The sequence below is a fragment of the Ornithodoros turicata genome, chromosome 6, assembly GCF_037126465.1.
Source record: "Ornithodoros turicata isolate Travis chromosome 6, ASM3712646v1, whole genome shotgun sequence".
NCBI classification, from domain to species: Eukaryota; Metazoa; Arthropoda; class Arachnida; order Ixodida; family Argasidae; genus Ornithodoros; species Ornithodoros turicata.
Genome location: NC_088206.1, coordinates 13,480,398 through 13,503,507, shown reverse-complemented (window position 1 = coordinate 13,503,507; position 23,110 = coordinate 13,480,398). Strand labels below are relative to the sequence as shown.

The window sequence follows — 23,110 nt, the reverse complement described above, 5'->3', positions numbered from 1 at the left end:
GTTTCACTGTCGCCGGCTCGCAGACGTGGACGAGAAAAAGCAGAGTCATTGTATTGTTTTTGGTCAAGTCAATCGTGAGTCGAGTGTTTACCCAATATCTATTTCAGTCTGACGGCGTGGTTGACACAGTGTCGGTGTCCAAAGAACAAAGTGAGGACTTTCTAGAGAAGGCAAGAGAGCTCCAGGACCACGTGGACAATGGTACTATTCAGAGCATATCAGTAATCGGCAACGTATGCGTAATAAGAGAGTGATTTAATCGCAAACATTTTACCTCGTGATCCTTCGAAGACCTCAAACGTAGGATGGCTACAGCACATCGTCAACTGGCGACCGTTCGGGCCCAGAACGACAGGAGTGGCAGGGACGTCGAATACATCAACAGAGAACTCGACGGTTTGCGTTTCGGTAAGTTCCACGTTTTGTTTTGGAAACGGAAAGCAACAACCAAGCAGCTTACATGTTACGTGTCATTTAAAAGCTTGTTGCTATATAGAAAAAAAGAAAGAAAAGAAAACACGTGATATGATATGTCGCTCTAAAACATTCTAATTCGTTGTCAAAATTGCGATAAAATCGGTCGGGGCGACGCCTGGCGTGAAACCCTCATTTTAGCGGGCATTACTGGCACTCACGTATCCAGCCCATCAAGCCCTTGACGTCCTTGCCTAGACACAGTGTTATGCGCATGCAGTGGAGTTCTGCCGCCGTACATGGCGGGCAATGCGAAGTTAGTGTCTACATCGGCACAGTGTTGCCCGAAATTTTAAATTTTGATTTTTTAGAACAAAACGATGCGTGTGGTAAGGACGATAGTTCTGAGGATTTATACGCTGTTGAATGAACGAATTTGATGGGGTGAACCGCTTTTCGGTACCTTTAAAGGGACACTGTAATAGTAAAGAGCCGAAATTCATCCTCGCGGAATGAAAGGCGCCGTTACCTTGACACCAACACAAAAGGAACGAGATTCATCAGTTGTGTCGTTCTTGATTTATGATCTATAGAAAAAAAAAAAAGACGCAATTTCCGCTTGCCCTCTTCTCTCCTCCTCAGTGCGGAGCGTGCTCCCATTGGTTTCCTCAAACGATCTTCCGCGATGATTGGCCTCTCATTGGTCTCCTGGAACGATTTGCCCAATCATCGCCGGGGATCGTTTGAGGAAACCAATGGGAGGACGCTCCGCACTGAGGAGGATAGAAGAGGGCAAGCGGATATCGCGTTTTTTTTTCTATCGATCATAAATCACGAACGACGCAACGGACGCATCTCGTTCCTTTTGTATTGCTGTTAAGGTAACACCATCCTTTAGTGCCCCGTTAGGCCCGGGAAGAATAGAATGCGCAGTGGCGTCGACCGTTGTCTTTTAACCTTCGTTGTGCCCCTTTGTAGGTGACGTCAATGACAAAATTCGAGGTAGTCTACAGTCCGCAGGAGAGACCCAGTTCTCGGCGTCCAATACAACTGCCCGCGTCGAGGAGTTCCTGGGCCGTCTACCGGGCGACAATGTTCACGCCAAGGAAGTTTCCATTGACAGCGTGGGTGTCAAGGATTCCCTACTGGCAGCTTCCAGATTCGGTAACAAAACATTAGGCGGCATGTGCAGCACGAAAAACGCTACAGGGCATGACTTTTCCAGTTGAAAAAGCTATAGAGGATGTTCCAAAGTTGAACAGGCAAGCAGATAGGCTCTCGGTGAAGGATGGATACAACAAGGCCGCGGCCACTGACGTGAGGGACAAGATAGAGGAACTCAAACGGAAGGTGGAGTTGGCAAAGGACGAGGCTAATAGGGTAACAGAGTGTTTTTTTGTTTCATTCATCGCTGTAATTACTGTTGGCTTCAAGTTAATACGCGTCTCGATCGCCTGTCTTCACCGTTCAGATCAAAATTGGAATGGAATTCAACGGAGACCAAACGGTTCAGCTGCGCAACCCTGAGAACCTTCGAGACGCGGCTACTTTCACAGAACTCTCCATGTACTTCAAGACGGCGCACACCGACGGAGTCCTCTTCTATTTGGGCAACGAACCCGGCAGTCCTGGAAGGGCGGTTCGTTCCGTTGGAGTAAGTTGGAGTATAGCCTATATGTGTGCAGTAATTTAAAATCGGGAGGTGAGCTTGGTGGTCAATTAAGCTTCTTCGTGACCGGTCTTGTCACGCCATAATAAATGATACGTGTCACTTGTGATCGTAAGATAATGCACCCACAACCTTTCGCGATGTCCTTTCATTGTCAGTACTCCGTACGGACTTTCTTTGTTCCTTTCAAAACAGACATCTGCGCAGCTTATAACACGACGTGATTCAAACTGTAGTGCATAAACTCCAACATCATAAAGCGAGCTTAAATACTACTTCTTTTCAAAGCACCAAGACGACTACATGGCGCTGATCCTCAGGCACGGGTACCTGGTGTTGATTGTCAATCTTGGTGATGGCGCCGAAGAAATTCGCCATAGCAAACGTGTGGCTGATGGCCAATGGCATCAGGTCATCATCGACAGGTGTGTTCTTTATATGTGCGCATGACCCCGACATCACTTGTGCTACTTCAAAACTGTGTTTTAGAACCGGCAAAACCGTGAACCTCATTGTGAGAACCGAGGTTGGCGAAGGCGTGGATGAGAGCAAGGACACACGATTTCTCCAGGGAACGCACAGCGTCTTCAATTTGGACCAGGAGCACGCCAAGTTCTACATCGGTGGAGTGCCCGACCACTCTATGGTAGGGGTGTTGCGGAGACATACGCTTCACGTGTTAACTGTGTGATAAATAACGTGTGTTTTATAGCAGCCACCATGTGTCAAACGTATATATTGATATGAATGAGGTTCCAGGACTGAAGGCCGTGTCCTTGAATGATACTCGGGAGCTCGGGGGGCTTTCCGAGTCGAGGTCGGTTTTTGAAGTCCGGTCTCGAGGAGCAGCTCGAGTGGAGAGTCGAGTCGAGGACCGTTTGAGAATAGGTCCCCTTATACCTCAGACGGCAAACCTAAGGCCGTTAGCGGAACGGCCGTTACTTCACTCGTAGTCCAACCATCATTTCCAATGACATAGTTCTCTGCCCTTATTTGTTGAAAACAGGAGGCCTACGCCTTTTTTGTGGCAATTACGAACTGCATAATCGTCACAAAAAAGGTGTACGCCTCCCATTTTCAACAAATCAGAGAACGACGTCATACATATGTTGGACGGCCGTTCCGCTAACGGCCTTAGGTGTGCCGTCTGACTAGGGTATTATAGGATGTGTGGAAGGAAATGTTTCCGGAGTCCTTGTACGATGTCCGAACAGAGCTTGATAACATACAAATGATTGGCTATGGTTCTTATGGTGATATGTCGCGTTTCTTTTGCCACTTCCAGGTTCAACTTAACCTCGACGACCGCAATCCCTTCGAGGGCTCCATTGAGGAACTCGTGTTCGGATCATCCCCCATTGGTCTGTGGAACTTTGCGAAGCGTGAAGGTGAACTTGCCAGTGTGATGGAACGAGACAGCTTGGTAATCGTACCAACATCTAACGGTTTGAGCTTCGATGGCACCGGGTATGCCATTATCGCCAAGGACAAGAATTACTTCCGCGATGGCGTCAGCGTCAGCATGTCCTTCAAGACATTCGCAAATGAAGGCCTCCTCGTCCTTATTCACAATAACGCCCCAGCACATGAGGTAAGTTACCATATTAAGCGGCGACGGTTCCAGGAGGTGTGCTTACCTCGTTTGCCAAAAGCGGTGACACGCAGTGCCTTCGGGTCACTGATACAGTGTACGCTGTTTAGTGTACTCTAGCTTAGGAAGACCAAGTCTGGCTGGACGGCCTGCCCAGCAAGCAAATTCTATGGCCAGCGCCCTCTGTGATTTAGCCTCTATTTACACTGTTCATAGCAGCAAACGGCGATACCAATAATCACATGCGTATCGCTTCATTATGTACATTATAGCAGGTAGCTCCACGTTGTGTCTGTACAGACGGGCGACTTACAAAACGCACTGCGTATTTTGTGGTTCGAACGAGACCTGTGCTTTTCTCATATTTTTGCATCTCGCCTTCTGCAAGGAGTGAACACGAGACCATAACATGCAAATGACTACAGCACAACCTTAACACGACGTTTTGAACATGCACCAGGGCTCTGGTGTCAAGACGACACACGCTAGAGAAATTGGCCAGAACGGAGCTTTCCTGGCTCGGCGCTCTTTGCAGAGGTCTTGGGTTCACAGCGATGCGATGACAACGCGATAATTCAAACCTTGTGTTCTTGTCTCTCTGGCTCCTAAAATTAAAGCGCGTCTCGTGACGCAGAAAGCTCACGAACGTAACAACTCATATCTGTTACAGAGAAGATTTGTGGCCCTGGAGCTTCGTGATGGTCGCGTATTGTTCAAGTTCAACCTCGGCGGCCAGTTGACGGTCATTCCCACTCGCCACAGCTACAACGACGGGAAATGGCACAGGATTGATGGCGGAACATTCGACAACCAGGCCTCGCTAACGGTAAGCCAAGAAATTATACACGGCGTCCAGTGAATGTAAAAATCCTTGAGAACAGGTCGGAGAGGAGGGGCCACTGTCTACCATGTACCGTGGAGAAGAGACAACACTGGAGTCCATAGATGATATCTTCATTGGCGGTCACCCAAAAGAACACGGCTTCTCGTAAGCGATTCTTCCGATCCATACAGTGTGTTCGCACGAGCGACATCCTCGTGGAATATTCTAGTGGGAGAAAAACTGCACACGGGAAGGAAGTTCCGTCGCGTCCTTCGTCGAGCACTTGCATGACACCAGAATATTGGGAATGGCTTACTTCGCACGTAGCAGACGACTAGTGTCGAATGTCTTGTGCTCAGCCGCATAGGTATAGAAAAGCACGGAAAGCTATGTCGTTTTGCGCAGCTTCCGCTGGGGTGCTCTGGGGGAATGTCACTCGTGTGATTGGAAATGTCTTCAGAAATGCAGAACTTTATTTTTCCCTCTTCTCACAGAAACGTTACTCGAGTCAAATTTGAGGGGTGCATACAAGATATGGACTTCGACGCATTCCGCATCGACATGTTGAAGACAAAAGAGGCATTAGCTGTTAGTTCTGGATGTCCGCCTTCAGTAAGTCCTCGCTGAACGCCCAATGCGATTCTTGTTTTCTCTTAACGACACACCGATTTTACATAGGTGGCTCGTGTCATATCATTCACTGGTGACGCCACTGGCTACGTGGCCATGCCTTCCTCGGACATCACACAAGACAACCAGATCACTTTCAAATTCCGCACGATTGAACCGGACGGGTTGATATTCTACGCCGCCAACGATGACCAGAGCACGTACCTGGCCATCGGCATTCGAGACGGAACGCTCTTTATGCGTGCCAAACCCGGAGGCGAAGTCAAAACGGATGTGACGTACAACGATGGCGTATGGCACTACGTCACAGCAAGCAGTTACGTAACGCGTCTCAGGCTGGACATTGATGACGCCATTGTTGTAAGTATATAAATATTTGAAAGTGCCACTACGCACTAAAAAAGCGATATTTGCTTCGTATATTATATAAAACGACGGACATAACAGCTCAGTATGACGTCATTCAGCAATCATCATCAACAACCGTTCATTGCAGAGACAACTAAATACAGCAGAACAAGTTTACTTGCCAACGAGCAGCAAGTTGTACTTTGGCGGAGTTCCAGAGTCTTACGAGATCAACCCAGAAGTGGGTCTGAGCCACGCTCCCTTCTTCATTGGTTGTCTCGGTGACGTCACTGTACGTGGAGACCATCAGAACTTCGCTGCAACGGCCGACAGGACTAATGTTGCGTTAGCAAAATGTCCTACGTCACTCGAGAGGAAGGACGACGACAAGATGGTCTCACCAGGAACGGGTGTCATGCTTGAAGGTACGCGCACAGTTGCTGTCTTGTGTGTGTTCCTGTCCTTGTGTGTGTTCCGACAAAAGGCAGAATGTAGATCGTGTGAGCCGTGAATGTTTCAAGAAGCTCTTCAAGGCACAATGTCTTCACCCCATTAGGTGGTTCAGGTAGTCGACCCAGTGTTACGCTACCCGGTTGCGTACTTCCTCTTCATCCTGCGGAAGACGAAGACTTGAGACCAGACAGCGGGATCCGCTTTGGAAATACACCGCACAGTCGGCTGGAGTATCATATCAGTACGTTCCTCATCGGCAGCCTCCTTGACGAATCAGTCATTTCCATGGAGTTCCGCACGCAGCACAGGGACGGCGTGCTCTTCTACATTGGCAGCAGTAATATGGTCGATTATATCGCCATCTTTATGAAGGACGGCAAGGTTGGTCCACACATTCCGCCACTGTCCTGGTCTGATGGATAGACACGCGTTTGTTTTCCCAAAAACGTGCAGGTCCACGTCATGTTCAGCTGCGGCACGGGCCCTGGACTCATTATGTCGTCCGAGTCATACAACTTGGGCGACTGGCACTCCCTCCAGTTCACAAGACGTGGCCAGGCCGGTACACTTTACATGGACGAGAAGCCACCAATTACTGGCACTTCGCAGGGAATGACCAACTCTCTCAATCTTCATTCTCCGGCGTATTTGGGCGGACTACCCCAAAATTTGTCGGCCACCGCAAAGCACATTTTCAAGGTACGTAACCGTTGCCAGACCTTTCTGTTGCAGAAAACGACATGCCTTTATTTGTGTCTCTGTAGGGGGTCACGTCATCTTTCCCTGGCTGTATTCGAAACTTGGAGGTTCAAAGTGAAGAGCTAAATAGAGTGAAGAACAGAGTTGATGTAACGAGGTGCTCGCAGAAGGTAGAAACTGGAAGCTTCTTTGGAGGCAACGGTAGCCGAATCGTTCTGTGTAAGTACGCAGCTTCAGTGTCACTCCACTGTCAACAGCGGTTGCTGAGATAATAATCATAAGATAAGATCATAAGAAGATAAGATCATAAGAATTCGCCAAGCTAGTTTTGGTGTGCGTGTTCTCAGTGTTTCTCCTGCTTCGTTTGTGTTCATGTTGCAGTTCAACTAGCGCTCTCTCCTAGTTTTATCGCCACTTCCTTTCCTTTTTCTTCTTCCATCGTACTTTTATCCGTTCGGCATTCCGTGTCTGTCCGTAGCTTTAATAGCATCTCAAATTATAGTAATATCAAATACTTGGAAGGACGTATTGATTTCTCGGTTATGTTCGCAGACGACAACTACAAGGTGGGCAAGCAGATGACTCTGGAGCTCGACGTGAAGCCACGCAGACCTTCCGGCGTTCTAGTTGCTGTGCACAGCAACGACCAGAAGGACTTCGTCCTGCTTCAGCTTGCCAACGGAACGATCAAGTTCATGGTAGACAACGGAGCAGGCATTATAACAGCCGCCGTTGAAGCAGGAAATCTCTGCGACGGCGAATGGCACACCATCAAAGGTAACACAAACCGTCGTCATGCAAGCATTTCGTGATGCTTACACGCGCTATGACTATTTTATTGCAGTTGTGAAGAACCAGAACGTGGTGACGCTGAGCGCTGCCGGCCAGAGTAAGGTGGCATTCGGTACTGGTGGTGTGACGGCTACAGACACGGCTAACCCGTTCTACGTTGGAGGAGTGCCTGACCCTGCGAACACTCGCGCCGTCGAGACGACGGACCAGTACGTCGGCTGCATCCGCTATTTGCAGATCAACAGCAAGTTGCAGTCCCTTGCAGAGAGCAAGGTCCACGGCGATGTGCATCTCAACTCCTGCCCTACCATCTAAGATACAGCAGGAGTTTTTCTTCTCCCTCTAATTTCATGTCTCTTCGGCGGTCGTGTAGAACTCGCTCGACTGTGAAATGGTAGTACGAATGCAGTTATTTTCTCAACCTCAATGCATAGAAAACAGTATACTACTTTGAATACGGTTGTATTTTGTCACATTGGCTCTTCGCTAACAGTGCTCAGGCCGTTTTACGGCTAAAGCCACTGCCAAAAAAACGCTGGATCAGTACATAGGAATCAACACGAATAACACGCACGTACTAATATTTCACACTGCACGATTTGCACATCTTTATTTCTCTGGAGCTTACTGTCTGACGCTACAGACGCTACAATCAGACAACACAATCACAATCACAAATCCTGTACCCTGCAATCAAGAAACACGGGACGTAGGAGATTGAGAGCACCGCCAGCAAACGGGCTTCGTCGACAGATGCGCCACCCCACTATGTGTTTGAGCGCCCATGGTAATTTCAAGAGAACCGTCCCACAATGGTAGTATTGCATATGACCAAGCAATACTACCTAGCGATAATATAGCTGGCGTGGTTTACCTTCAGTTGGACTTCTCAGATGATCAGCGTGATCAAGCCCCAGCCCGATGGCGCCATCTTTTATTTCTGTGGTTGCTGCGAACCGGTGTGTCGCGTCACGATGTTGAGCGCTTGCGTGAATACGAGGCCCCGTACAATTGTAAACGTTGAGTTGTTCTGACGTCAGTTCAAGACTCTAAGCAAGCACAAAAACATGCTTCCCTCTCCCAAGCCGATGGAATAAAATGCCCTTTTGCTTTCAATGTGTTATCTTCTTTTTTCGCGCTAGCGCCGTGAAGTAACTGTGGCTATGAGCGGTGCACAGATGTGGACAGATGGAGAGAGGACAGCAGGAAGGAGTGGGGGGCAGGGGGGGTTAGTATGCGTCCTGGGCCGACTTCAGGGGAAACTGTACAGACATTCGTCTAGAAAGTCTACGGAAAACGCAGGGAAAACCTCAGACAACACCAACCGGTGCCGGGATTCCAACCCATGTCACCTCCCAGTCTCGGCGTGGACAAAGATAATGCGTTATCATTTCGGCGAATAATGTGATAAACAGGGTTCACAGTCCATTCACATCAGATATATTAATATATTTCGTCCGGCTAATGGCACTCGTCGGAATCCGTGGAGGTACACGAGTACCATTCAGATTCTGAAGAGTTCGTTCCGCTGGTGTGGCGTGACAGCTTCGAGCAGGACGATTTTACACCGTCAAACGAATGGAACGAGTTGAGCTGACGGCGTTCGAACTCCGTCGACGTTACGGCGAAGAGGGAGTCTACTGCGCTGGCATCTTGTACCGAGAAAGAGGACGACGACTCCGGTTGCTCCCTGCTGGTTGCAGCACGCGACAGGAGTCTGGGCAAAGGCCTGGGTACCTCGTGTCGCCCGCCTGCGTGGACCTTTCGTTTTGTCTTGCTTTCACACCCTGGGGATATTGCCAACAAATTAATGAATTATCGCGTCGCTATCTACGTAATTTCCGATGACGCAACGACTAACAATGGACCATCTGCCTGCAGAATTTATGCACTAGAAACCATCCCCCTCTATCTGTTGCGTGCATTTTTTTTATGTGAAAGAATGGTTAAGTGGCATGCGATCTGGTGATAAATCTCCATGATAGCAAACCACAAGACGAGGGACACACACACACAACGTGTGTATGTCCCTCCTTGTTCCTAGTTCCGGGGGTTTCGTGGTGGGGTCTGTTTTGTGATGCGGAAGTTAGATCATATTGTGGGCACGACTCACGAGGGAGTGGGGTGATGTTTAGAGAAAGCGCGAAGAGCCTCCTCAGGGATGGCGGCTCGGTCCACCAAGGGGAGGTTGAAGGGGGAGAAGTTAGGGAAGACGATGGTGGTACAGGAAAGGGAGAGGGTGCGCAGTCTCTCTTGCTCTGGATTTTGGATAGTCCCGCAGAACTACCCACCACTGAAAACATGCGTACATTGGGATGTGCACCCTGCAACACGGCAACCGACAGGATGCATGACTGGCAAAGTTACCCCATGAGTCATTGCGGGCACGAATGTGCCGCTTGAAGCATACCTCAGTAAGCGCCTGAACGGCCGTCGGTGGTTGTGTGTGCTAGCTGATATCGTGGGTAAGCCATATCATTGTCCTATATCAAGTACGATGTTATGCACCCGCATTGATTAGTATAGTGGTGTAGTAAGCACGATGACAACCTCAAGGAGCCGGAGAAGTTCGCTCATTCTGTCGCCCTGGGTATCTAGCTCACGCAGATGGAGTGGCGTCGCCCATACGGTCCTCTCAAGCGCCGCTATGTTGTGGCTCTGCTCCAGCCACCAGCGTTACTGTTAAGTACTCTTCGAGCTGTACAAACCGTAGACGTTCAAGCGAAGGAATTCCCCGGACAATCTGCAGGACTTTTGAATGACTGACGCGTGGGAAGGCCGGCTCTGGACTAAGGTTTTGCCTAAAGAGCAAAGAGTAGGGCGGGACCGTTCCAGTTAAAAAAGTATTGGGTCCAATTGGAAAATTTTCAATTGGATCCAATTGGTCGACCAGCTGTGCTTTTGCCACCCATTTGACTCGAAATCAATTGGATGGTAAGCGACCTTCAGGGAAGTTCAGCTGACCCACCCGTGCTGTTTACACCAGGTCTCGTTTCTTTTCTGACCCTATGCAAGCTTTGCGGTATACATGTCCCTCCTCAATTTATGTGCCATATTTTGACCACAGATACGTCATATCTGTGTCGCTCTTTGTTGAGGAGTCAAAACCGTGGGAACTGCTCTGGAGATTCCAAGAACAAAAGAACCGGGCGGTTCAGCAAGCACAGCACGGGGAGCACAAGGTCTACCGAACGAGCTTCAGATATTCGGGAACTACCCGGCATGGAATGACGACTACCTTCAAGGGTGCGACACCATACGTCCGTCTGTTACAGCACGCTGGTATTGAGGGCAACAAGAGTTCCCTAAGCACGCGGCTTTTGTGCTTGCACCGCATCCATCCGTGTGAACACGTATGGTGAATTATGCGACATCATATAAGTAACATGGATTAACGCACTGAAATAATGTTAAAATCCGGGCGGGTTGGTGATCCATACTAAAAGCATGATCCATACAGTGCTGTGTTTGTCTGGTCCTTTGTCCTTTTACTGCACTGCCGAATGAGATGCTGTCGACAATGCGTCACCTTGTACAAACTGTACAGTGTGCATGACACGAAGGTACGCAGCTCTCTCCACACTGGTCACTGTATGCAACGACTAAGGCGTCCCGCCCCTTCAGAGTGTAGCTTCCTTTGCATGATGACGTCGCTGCATGTGTGACTCGCTATAAGTAGACCTCCGCTGGCGTCAGTGGGTCACGACTGAATACTGAATTTCACTGAATATCACGGGGCCGCAACAGCAATAAATAACAAACGGTAGGAACCAAAAGGATGTGTTCACCTGTGTACTCACTCTTCGCCATCGCCTCAGCGCTGCCTTTCGGACCCATCTTCCTTTGTCGTCTGGGCAGCTGTGGAGCGGACACTAGGGACACGTCCGGAGCCCAACCTTCAGGAAGCGCACTCGTCACTTCTTGCGACGGAGAATTACTGGCAGTCCACGTCCTTGCCTCTCCGGTCGCATCGCCTTGGACAGGCGCAGTGGTTACTGTTCCTGTTAGCGCAGTGGTTGCTGGGGTTTCCCTGTTCGAACGCCTCCTAGGGATGCTTCTGCCAGCAATGTCCTGGAATGCGCGGATCCTTCGGCCCACCAATGAAGAGGAACGGGATGTGCTTGGACACTGAAACCACAACACCAGTATACGCGCCTTTTTCCTTCAGAGTACGGCAGGCACGAAATGCGGACGGACACTGCTTTCGCGCATCGTGGGCCAGTTGTGTGATCAAGTTGCGCGTGCACGGTTGACATCACAGTTCATACACATTTAACCAGCGTACACCGCTTGAAAGATTTCAATCTGTCTCTTGTCGCCAGGTATGACCCCAACCAACACCTAGACAGCATCCGGCCTACGCCCCACGTGACACAGCGTCACACAGGAAGCCCTGCTATGGATGCTGCTATAAGTCAATGAAAGCGCGAATAAGAAAAGGAAGTGTTGCCTCCTACTATCTAGGAAGTGTTGCCCCAACTGGGTCACTGATAACAAGTTATCAGATAAGATCCGAGTTACCTTCCTCTTTCAACCGTGACTCAGCGCCCGGGAAACACAAATGAAAGTGAATTTCTTAGAACATTACCTGATCGCGTCTAGACGCTACACAGACGCTACTCGCAAACCCCATTCACATCGTCAAAAGCTCTTGTTTATTTATTGTTAGCGCAGCAGTAAGTGGGAGACAGGGTGGTTAGTGTTTGTCCTGGGCCGACTTCAAGGGGAACTGTGCCGCAATTCATCTGGAAGGTCTGTCAGAAAACCCAGGAAGAACCTATACGGAATCTATCCACGGCAAAGAAGCAACCTTGCTCTATGCCAGACTTGTACGTATTTAGAGTATTGTATTTAAAATACTGTATTTTAAATACAATATGCGGTATTTTGGTACTCTACTCAATACTTTTTGTTTTGTGTATTTGTACTCTATTTAAAATACATTTTATGGTATTTTCTACTCAATACTCTAATTACATATTTTGGATCTCCCTGTCAACCTTTCTGTGTCTCGTCTTTCCATTATCTTGCTTGTTCAGTGGAAATTTCCTGAGTCCCTCGGACTTGACCCGGACATTGGCCCTTCTTGGAAGACTCCATTTAGAGATCTTGCCCCGTGTGTACTAATCCTTGGCGAGGGAGGGTTCTATTATGTGTGCCCTGACGCGGTAACGCCGAATTCTGACCTCGCCGAGCAGGGACCTGCTAGAAGTTTGCTTTGTTCTGGGTCACACATACTTCGTGGAGTTATGTTGTATCTCTTTGTCACCTTTTTGGGACTTGTGTTTAGATGACTCCTATTCCTATCACACCGGGACGGCTTGCGTAATACGCCGGGTTTAGGTGATTCATGTCACATAGTGGCGACTTGCACCATTGACCAGTGACTGGTGACTTTTTGCGTTCAAGGATAAATAGTATCTTAATTGTATTTCAAATACTTTTTGAAGTATTTCGTACTCTATCTTAATTACTTTAATCTTCATCTATTTATACTCTATCTTAATTACATTCTAACGTCAGTATTTATTATCTTATCTTAAATACATTTTTGAGTATCTTGTACATGTCTGCTCTATGCCTGTCCACCCTATGCACTCATTGTGTACATTGGTGCTGGTTGGGTTACCTTGCGCTAGAAATATATCACACGCTTTTCGTTATGTCCCCACACACCCCTAGAACTTAGGAACCCAGAATAATCATGAAAGGTTCTCATACCTGGCTAGCTATAATATTTGCCTCCGATGTCTCCTTGGAAGCTTCCATGCGCTCCTTTGTCCTTGTCTTGCGCGGCCTAGGAACAGCGCGAGTGCTATGTCGTCCCAGGTGTCTCTGGGACGGCCTGTCTTCAAACACCCTCTTCAATGTTCGCACGCTGTTAATATCACTGGTTGGCGGTTCAATGTTGACAACGGGAATGCTGTCTTCCGGTTCAGCCCTCGCCTTACTAGCAAAGGGCTGAAAACAGAACGGGTGCTCGAGGACTCTGACCCCTATTTTTCGAAGTTTTTCTCGAAGAGCCGAAGTAGAACGAGGCCTGGGTTCAGGATGACGGCTACTTTCTCTCGGCAACGGTACTGGAGGCACCTGCACCGGGTCGCTCCGCACGGTTTCGGCGTATTGAAGCGGAGTACTGAAAGTCGGTTGAGTGTCTTCAGCATAAGACTCTGTACCCGTCGTGAAGTCTTCCGATGAGGTTGGATAGTCAGACTGAGCAGAGCTCAATGTCGTCGTAGACGCCAGGGTCTCGTCGAGGGCTTCAGGAATAATGTCTAGTCGTGTTCGTATTGGTTCCGAAAATTGTTTTCGTGCTATGAATACACTTCGAGGTAGTCGATGGGGTTCGGACCAATAGCGAATGGGTCGCGTCATCCGGTCCGATACCCGCTCATCTGTGGTTTCAAGTGTTGAGCAGGAACCCATCGTGTTTGGTAGCCCACTGCGAGATGCAACAACGCATATGTGAGAAACATCCGTGTGAACTCATCGTATAACCTTCGCTACGTATAGGCTCGTTCTTGCAGGCATAGTCCATATGTAAATTACGCTCAACAATTACACCATGTGACTATTATGAGACTAATTTATATGACGTTGAAATTCACTAGCAAAATTTTACACGAAACAGTAGTTGCTACGCGTAAGGTATTTGCATGAGGAAGACTCTTGGTATCTTTCACGTTTTTCTACGCTCTCGAAGTAGAAGTTATATGGTTCGCTTGTCTTCCTGTCTCGAGAGGAGCTGACCGGATCGCGCTCCGTAACTATTTACAAGATATTTACAACTTCCACCGACCAAATGGCTGAATAATCGAGACACATGACTTCAAATGCATTCATAAGGCATGGGAACCTAATGGCTATGCAAATGCAGCCTTTATGATTAAGCCTATATAGCATCGTTTATGCGTTGTACCTCAGCGATGACGGATCCTCATCCTCTAGGCGGCCTAGAGACTGTCTGCGACGCTGAGAAGAGTTGGGCGACGCCTGCTTCTCCACATCATCCAGTTCTGCCACCAATACCATCTCCAGTTTCAATGGGCTGCCCTTCCTGGTGTCTTTCCGAGTAGGAGACATATGAACATCACGGCTGTCGCCGATGTTTGTCGTGCTTGACGGGGGTGTATGTGTGCCCTGACAAAGCAGAACGTGTTCGTTTAGCTGAAGCATATGCGGCTCTTCACTGTGCCCTGACCCCTGTGAACGACCGTCAAACAGAAGCCTTGCCGCCTCGGCAAAAGCAGTACAATAGCGCAAGAAATCTTCACAAAGGCAACATGCTGAGAATGAGATTACAACACGACAGTTGGAGCACGGTTCGGGTGATTCATTGATCAATGACACGTAACAAGGCGTGGAACACGCTTACACAGCTATGTAGTTCGGATTGCGTTGTCAACCTCAACAGTTACTTTGATGGCAGACTTCTATCCAGGAGTTCCAACGCCTTCCGTCCATCATTGTCAGGTGAGAAATCTATTCCAAAGTTCTGTCCAACACTGACTGTACGGTCATTAGCCATTTGATTGTCTTCTGTTTCTAATGGAAAGGACGCTTATGTTGGGATGGAGGTAAAAAGTGTGCGCATATTTCAGGTACGGGGGACTTGCTCGGCTTTCCATATTCTAGAGCTCAAATCTGAGAAGTCAAAGAAGGTCCAGGTGAACGAAAAAGACTCGGAACCAGTCCTGGTTTATATACTAATTTTGGAGATTTGTTTCGCAATCTTTTCATGCGTTTCTCTTTTATACTCACTGCGCATACCGTTGTATTGCGCTTGTTCTGATACTATACCGTGTTCCTACCTGGATTGCCTCAAGACCACGCTGGGGGTCGACCTGCATGACGCGAACACTTTCAGCGCTGTCAGGAGCGGATTGCTCTGCAGGCTCTTTGCATGTCACGTTGCGTCTGAACGGTACAGGAACTGCTTCCAACACTTGGCGCCTGTCTGTAGGTGGAGCTGTCGTTGAAGATGTGTCTTCTGTTGACCTGTATACGAATTTACGTATTTTGTGACCGATTTACGTATTGTATTGTATTACCATTTAACCCTTTTCGGTATTTGTGAGAAACTAAATTATTCGACAGTAATTTAGGATGCCGAAATAAACAGCGAGGACGAACACGTCGGAGTAGAGATGTGTGCTTGGTCACGCCACGTAGAAGACCTGCTTAATGCCTCATCTTTCTCCTACTGCAATTCGTCGCAGACGATTCTAAACACAGGCTTTCTGTGGTTGCCAGTGACTTTCCATGTGGCTGATGGTGGCTATAGTCTCCGTAACTACGACAGCCGAAAACATGGCTATGATTGGCAGACTTCATGACTGCGTCACATCGTTTAAGCTATCAGGCTTTATTTACTCTAGGGGGCGTTGGTTCTCTGTCCCAGCACGTCATCAGTAGCAGCACCGTTTTAGCAGAGAGAAGCACCCGTCCCCTTGGAGGCTACCTTGAAGGCTACCGTGCCACATGGCAGAGAGAAGCACCTGTCTCCTTGGACCCTACCGTGCTGCACGGAACAAGCCGACCACTACGCGCAATGCAGTTGAAGCAGCTAAAGGACAGAATAAATCTTTCACAGAGGGTGCACCTCTCCTAGTGTCTAGCGTAGAAAAGACGCCAAAAACTGAGGGAATTGGCTTACATTTCCCTGGACAGCGAAGCGTGCAGTGGTGTCAGGCGCGGTTTGGGCATCGGCGAATTCGTATTGGGCTCTTCTGCTTTATAATCCCGCTGCGAGACCTCCTGGACCGCTGAGCTCGACGCGGTGATGATATCGGCGTCCGCAATGATATTGACGCTGGTACTACTTTCGTTGACAGTGGGTAGTGGCACACGTCTCGGAATGTTGTTCCCTTTTCGTAGAGGCATCATCACCATTGGAGGTACCTGAGGGTGCTGCAGCTTGATGATGTCTTTTAGCGGTAAGGGAGTAACCTGTAACCGATATCGCGGTGACCATTGCAATAAGGAACTGATTACTGAGTGTGCGCGCAATTTCAGGCACCTGGACGTCTTCCCTCGACATCAGCGAGTCGATGAAGCAGGGAGACACGTTGGAAATTGCCGTTGTCTTCCTGGTGACAAACACTTGGGACTCAGCTGTACCAGGCCGTGGAGAATGCCTCCATTCCGTCGCAGACCTGCGTCGGCCAGTAGCCTGATCCGGCTGTTGTTGGAGGTTGACATCGTACTGGAGGATGTACTGAGCCTCATCCAGGGCAACGCCGACGATAACTGGAGGCTTGTTCTCGTCCAGTCCTGCCGTTATGCTTTGGCGAAGGTGGCTTCGTTCGCGTCTGATAAATACACGTAGGTTAGTTTGCTGCTGCAGCAATATCGCAGCCTATCAGACAAATACAAGGGAGACTCCTAGTGATAAATCGTCCCGGAGGACAGTACTTTTGTGTCAGTGGGGAATCAGTTTTTTAATTATTGGGGGAAGGTAGGAAAGAATCCCTAACACGTTGCTAACTGCTCCCGTCTTAACGGGTAACATTTCGGCTATACCTATATATTAAGTATTTTCTGGGGAAGCAGGGAAGCACAGACGCCTCCCGATGCAGACTCCTGAACTGGTTATTCTCCGACTGCTGGTGGGCTCTCTTAAACCCTTTCATCACGTTGTCACAACCTGAATCGTAAAAAGGAAAAGGAACCATAGTACGCCATGGTACCATAGTAGTAGGAACTGTTGCGCCCGAAGCAAGTTGAGCAAGTCTCTGCGTCGTCTAAAAGGAGACGAGTTACCTTTAAACAACAAGAGAGTATACGACTGACCTGTAATGTTCGTTTCCCATCATCGCTACCATCATCTTCGTTGCCGCTTCCATATAATTGTCCTCCCTTGAGCCAAGACTACGTGTGACGCGCCTTCCGGTACCCTTCCTCTCCGAATGGTTCTGCTTGTCTTCTTTCCCGGACCTTTTTTCCTTCGGTACTGAAGGTGAAATGATCTTGCAGACCTCTTTCGTCTTGGAAGCCGCCGCAGACTTCTTCCTTTGAAGCCTCTTCAGCGTTCCTGAAGGCTTGCCCATGACTGCCGATCCCGGCCGAACCATGGCGATGTAGATGTCTTGCGGTGGTGGTGACAGACCTCGCTTCTGAAATCCAGTCTTGCTCCCCACGCCTGCTCCTTCCTGTGGTAGGTCACTCGATGTTTTGTCAGTCTTCGGAGAACCGATTCTCGTGGTGTGTGCAGTTGGCTGGTCGTCTATTGCATCTTTGTGCATTGAAATATTTTGCGCACTCTCCCCGCTAGATGACAGCTCCTTGCCTTTCTTAGACGTCGATGGACTCCCAATGTCGTTAACCGCGCTCGTTGGACTGAAAGGTTTGGTGGCATTTGAAGTCCCAACCGGCGAGACACTAATTGGTTTGCAGATGGAGCTAATTAGTTTTATTCTCAGATCCTGCACTGACTCTGACGTATCCGAGCCAGATTCTTTTCCTTGTTGCGTTGGACCGCGTCGATGCCTGCGCCCAGAACTAGCCCTGTGGAATAATATTAGTATATTTTACCACGTAAAACATATTTCGAAATACATCAACAGCGTATAGCAATGGCAATAGGGCAAGGGTGAGCCCATAGAGGCTAAGACCGCGCGTGAACCAGTAACAATTGATTGCATACAACAAAGCGTTTTCTTCACTAAGCCATTTGAGGCATTGAAATAATCTTACCCACTCTTATCTTCCTCTTGTGAACTGATGCTCCACAGAGCAGCGCTGAATCTTGGTACGGCATCCGGGTCATTCTGCTTGAAAGGGTTCGCTTTGAGCAGCGACATTTGAATGTCTGGTTTTGGCAGAACCTCGTGGCTCGACATCGACGATACGAAAGACAGTGCCACGGACTCAGACTCTGGAAGTACATCGTCCGTCCAACTGAAAGGGCTGACACGTGCCACAGCCGGTGAATAGTCTTTCGCGAAAGGGTTGGCTGGCTTGAGGCTTCTTGGAAGCTGCAACTGGAACCGAACGTTGCCCGCGTCAATATTCCTCCGGCTACGTTCAAAGAGGCTCGTCAGCGGTTTCTGGGCGTCGTGTTCAGCCACGTCTGGGATGGCTTTGATCTTCTGGACTTTTTGCGCCTGGGGACTGGGAACTGCAAACAAAGTGCCGGAAAACAATTGTTGGATGCAGGTATAGAATCTGCACGGGTCTTCAATACCCGTAATCAAGATGTTGATAAGTACGCTCTTAACATCTCTTAGAGCAGAAACACGTCATCTTAAAGGGAGTAGTAAATGATTTTTACACATTGGTCCTACACATTGTGCGTAATTGATCCGTGCAGTTCCGGCTTAGTCCAACTAATGCGAGTCAACTTGTAATCTGGCGTGGCATGTAAATTTAATCCAATCAACCCAGAAGTGAACTTGCATAGTCATATAGTCATGTCCAGCATATCCCGAACTCAACCTGCGCCATTCGTATAAAGCCCTGGTAGTTGTATCTATTCGAATAGAACTGCATTCGCTTATCCGGACTTCGATGTCCATAACGGGACATGGAATATCGTGAGCATCCTGGACGCGCTCCAGCTATTTTGAAACAGTTATCTGTACCCTCCCCGTTTCACTTCGTTGTCTGAACATTGTCCCTCGCCAGCCGAATACCTCAGGTGTCAAAATGATTCAAGGGATTCAGAGAATTCGAATAAACGGGATATTTGTATATGTAATTAGTTTTCGCAATGAGTACAGCCTCGCTTACCTTTACCGTTGTGACATTCCAACGTCATCTGCACCTTACGTTGCGTTCTCGACCTCTTCAGTAGACTGTCTCTCAGAAAGGACGCCATCGGTTCAACAACGTAGCTGTCGTCAGCTTGCCCACTTGGCGTCTCTTGCCACTGGAGCTCTTCAGATCCATCGGGATTTTTCTGCTTCCTTTTGCTTCTCTCGTTGAGAACGTTCAATTCAGATTCGCCGTTCTTGTTCTGATCCTCTGTCAGATCTCCTTCCATGATGTTGGTTGTGGGATCCAATAGTTTCTCCGAGCCGTCCTCCAGAAATAGAGAGATGTTAACTTACTGATATCATAGCAGTCTCCTAAGAGCCTGTAACGATTTCCGTATGACTTTCCTACATGACGTGACATGGGACCATGTGACATACTTGGTGTAGCTTCATATGGGTTCTCTCCCCATGGCATCATATGGGTCCTATACGACACCCATACGGGAACGATATGAAGCCCCCCCCCCCTATTCCACACGGGACCCATATGGCATCTGATTATTTTTTTTTTTGTTCTAATATAGGGTATTCATTATGTGTTCCGTGCGCACGATTGTAGAAACCTTACGTTTTATATATCCTGGCGTGCATTACATGGAGTTCACTATCATGAGCGCACGGCATCTATGGTCAGCGTGGCATCATGGCAGTTGGCGTAGCGGGCGCCAACGTGCTCAGTTGTGTGAATAATTTATGCGTATGCAGAAGGCAGGATCCAGCTAATACGGGTGTCTAACACGCCCCTGACACCCCGAAGATGAAAATCCCACGCAAATCCCTGTGGAGTCTGACTGTAATACTCCCGACATCCTCTCACGCAAGTAAACATCATTTCTAGGACAACGGCAAATTAGATGGCTAAGAAATGTACCTCAGGGGACCTTCGTCCTGGCGTTGAAAAGACTTGCTTCTTTTTTGTATCCGGCGTTATCCTGTGCACCGCACTGATGTCTTCAGAGCTGCTCCAGAGCGTGATCGGGAACACCGCACCAGCTGTAGAGTTATTCTCGAGCGTCGATGGAGTGCGTATAAAGCGGGGAGGACGCTTAGAACCCTGGGACGCGAGCAATGACAGAACAGGAAGCGAGGGCTTAGAATTAATATAATGCAGCCACCACTTTCACACCACTGCTGTCAGCGCCTTACCCATGATTTGTCTTCAGGTGCATGCTGCCGGTAGGGGTTACCCCTCGTGAACCGCAAGAATCGATCATGAATGGCGTCAAGATTCGTGTTCTCGAGTTTTATAGCAGTGCTGTCTGTGCGGTCCCCCAGAGACCGAACTGCCCATTGAGGCCGTGTTGGTACCTTGTCGCTGTTGCCTTCCTCTAATGTAGCACCAGTGTCTTCGTGTCTTTCAGAAAGCCTATGCAGAAACAATAGTGTCAGGAACTCCCTACTCCTCCCGAATGTAGATCGCATGATCAGATTGCGCGAGAGAAAGGATTGGCGGTGGAGGCGAATTCCGGATGCCCGATCAATATTAACCTCTATGGGAGAACTTAAAGGGGTTGCGACAGGTCACCCCAGGTTATCCCAGATAAACGTAAATAAAGGTGCTTTGCATAGATGCGAACCTCCATTGAAAGTTTCACAGCGAGCAGGGTAATAGAAACGGAGAAAATGGGCATCGCGGATACCGAAACTCATGCGGCTCTGACATCACAGACCTCACCGCCGCCAGTGAGGCAGCGCACCAGAAGTCACGTGCTTACGGCTGCCAATGGGAATGGACGCAACTCTGAGGTCTGTGACGTCTGTGTTTTGCTCGGGAGCGCATGCGTTCGAGGGCTTGTACCTCGCTAAGTACGACACGTAGAAGAATAATTCTTTTTTCCTCTGTATTCTGATGTGCAGTACAATACGTCCATGATGTAATGAACCTATGAAAGTGTCTCAACCCCATTAGGACTAAATATCGTGTCTTCGCAATATTACCTACAATGTGACCGGGAAGTATCACAAAATTTCAACATTCGAGACCTATGACGTCATAGGATGCCCAACATACCCAGGCGTTCGGCAACGATTCGTTCAGGGACGATTATCGTCCCTGAACGATAAACGGGGGACGGAGAGCGGAGACCGGAAAAGTAGGATACAGACGCCAGAGGTCGCGGTGACGTCGCTTACTCTTGGAGAAACCGAAACTATAAAGTCTTGCGGATGCTTCCGAAAATTCGTTGAAACGCGTAAAGTATACGGACGTCGCGTGCTGGGTCCCTGAGCGTGGTGGATATTTTATGAAATAAAATAAACGTAGTTTTAGTAGTAGCACTTTACTACGAACCTATAGTACCCGTCGAAACTAAGGAGGGTCTCTTACTTCTTGCAAGCGTACGCTCCGACAATGAAGCAGGCGATAAATACGAGGGAGGCTGTAGGTACCACAGCCAGGAGCGTTCGCAAAAGTGGAGGTGGCGCTGAAAGACAAGGAAGTGCGATGAAGCACGGGATGATGCTCTGTACAAGAACGTGGCTAACTTACACGCAACACATTGGCTATTGTCTTTGAGAACGTACGGGAAGGGGCAGTAACAGAGGTAGTCCAGGCAAAGAAGGTTGGCGCTGCCTTTAGCGCATTCTTCGTTGTACATGCACGCTTCGTACATCGCCTTAGCTACGAAATTCACGAGAGATTAGTGGGAATATGCCAGTGGACGGAGACAGTGGAAGAGTAGGAACTACACAAAAGTAGGGTACATCGGCTCGCGATCCGGTTGACAATATTTCCGTTCGTCCACTGTCTCTCCAGTACACGAGCGCTTTAAAAAATTCCAAGAGGAAGGATTCGTATAGTATCCGCTGTTTTCAAAGCGCGTGCGAGTTAACACTATGCCACGCTGCCGACGCAAGAGTGCTGCGAATTGGAGTTCGCACGCATAAGGCACCAGCACAGCTAGCTTCGGCTGCATTTCGTGTAGAAAGTTACGGTACAGAACAGATAGAAGCGCATTGTTACAATGATACCACAGGAATGAGGTCAATAAGGCTCAATGAAGTAAAGACTAACGTTACAGAAACGTTACCCACTGACCTGGAAGGCAGGTTCCCTTGTCTTTGATATGAACGGGTGTCAAAGCCGAGCAATTACAACGAAGGTCGCGGCACGCTAAACCTCGGCTTACGAAACAATCGTTGTCTCGTGTACAAGGTAGACCGTAGCCTCGCTTTGACTGGTCTTCAAAACGAGATGTTGCATTAGTATTTTGTAAGAGAGAATTAACGTCCTGGCAACTCACTCGTATCCTCGTCAGCGGACTCTGGAAGGTAAACCCCTGTTGCCGACCGCAGTCCTGGTGCATCGGTTCTGCAGGGATCGTTGTGCTGTGTTTCGCTTTGACTCTTGAAACCCTCAGTGTAATACTTACTGGGAGCCGACGCCGACGACTGCGATCTGAACAAGGAACGCTGCCACCGTGCTCCGAAGCACAGTCAACATATCGTACGGTCACAGGAGGACCAATGAGTTTGCTTGTGATAGGAACGTCAGCTGACTCTGGGCCGCGGACCAAAAGAACGAGCGAATGACGTTACAGTCGGTGCGCGTGACACTGGTCATGAAGAAGTCTATGCTTATGCAGAGTGCCCATTTTCATATATAGAAGTGGCGTGGACGTTTGTACGAACAACTCGTGCAAGAATTCCAGAATTAGAAAACCTTGGAATTCCTTCTAATCTTGAAGGGAAGGTAATTGTGGTAGAACTCTAATGGTCCCGGAGATTGTCCGTGTGTTATGGAGTGGTTTCGTAGCTGGCCATATAATGGTAGAGTTCCTCGTGTATTATTATACCTCTGGATCTCTACCGTTATAGGGTGTTACAATAGCCTAAAGCAATTCGCTTAGCCGATAAGTTATTTTCCACGTGGTATAACCATAGAGAGGCTTCCGGTCGTCCATCAGGTAGCCGCAGATACATACAAGCTCCCTGTA

At 48.6% G+C, this 23,110-nt stretch overlaps 2 protein-coding genes across 5 annotated transcripts in view; one reads left to right on the top strand and one right to left on the bottom strand.

Annotated features, from left to right (window-relative positions):
- LOC135399161 (laminin subunit alpha-like) overlaps positions 1-8,535 on the top strand; it is a 39,524-nt gene extending 30,989 nt beyond the window's left edge. Inside the window, exons 47-64 of the mRNA XM_064630902.1 lie at positions 108-201; positions 292-408; positions 1,393-1,578; positions 1,640-1,794; positions 1,886-2,068; positions 2,372-2,508; positions 2,573-2,729; positions 3,369-3,674; positions 4,345-4,500; positions 4,556-4,662; positions 4,992-5,109; positions 5,176-5,487; positions 5,624-5,900; positions 6,032-6,309; positions 6,382-6,627; positions 6,693-6,846; positions 7,180-7,404; positions 7,472-8,535. Of these exons, the coding sequence (XP_064486972.1) occupies positions 108-201; positions 292-408; positions 1,393-1,578; positions 1,640-1,794; positions 1,886-2,068; positions 2,372-2,508; positions 2,573-2,729; positions 3,369-3,674; positions 4,345-4,500; positions 4,556-4,662; positions 4,992-5,109; positions 5,176-5,487; positions 5,624-5,900; positions 6,032-6,309; positions 6,382-6,627; positions 6,693-6,846; positions 7,180-7,404; positions 7,472-7,734 (3,471 nt within the window). The 3' untranslated portion in view covers positions 7,735-8,535. The remainder of the gene's footprint in view (positions 1-107; positions 202-291; positions 409-1,392; positions 1,579-1,639; positions 1,795-1,885; positions 2,069-2,371; positions 2,509-2,572; positions 2,730-3,368; positions 3,675-4,344; positions 4,501-4,555; positions 4,663-4,991; positions 5,110-5,175; positions 5,488-5,623; positions 5,901-6,031; positions 6,310-6,381; positions 6,628-6,692; positions 6,847-7,179; positions 7,405-7,471) is intronic.
- A 307-nt stretch (positions 8,536-8,842) lies between these two features.
- On the bottom strand, positions 8,843-22,694 carry LOC135399162 (uncharacterized). Of its 4 annotated transcripts, none has more exons than XM_064630905.1 (17): positions 22,547-22,694; positions 22,418-22,485; positions 22,213-22,356; positions 21,664-21,795; positions 21,502-21,598; positions 20,322-20,541; positions 20,047-20,229; positions 19,150-19,441; positions 18,115-18,538; positions 17,212-17,925; positions 16,439-16,730; positions 16,076-16,368; positions 15,231-15,417; positions 14,339-14,559; positions 13,141-13,861; positions 11,208-11,547; positions 8,843-9,170 (listed from the first exon to the last, which is right to left on the bottom strand). In XM_064630905.1, the coding sequence occupies exons 1-17, from the start codon at positions 22,615-22,617 to the stop codon at positions 8,881-8,883; spliced, it is 4,689 nt and encodes a 1,562-aa protein (XP_064486975.1). In that variant the 5' UTR covers positions 22,618-22,694; the 3' UTR covers positions 8,843-8,880. The 4 variants fall into 4 exon arrangements, with proteins under 4 accessions (XP_064486975.1, XP_064486974.1, XP_064486976.1 ...); XM_064630904.1 differs by having other exon boundaries at positions 8,843-9,206; positions 11,220-11,547; XM_064630906.1 differs by having other exon boundaries at positions 11,220-11,547.
- Positions 22,695-23,110: the final 416 nt, after the last annotated feature.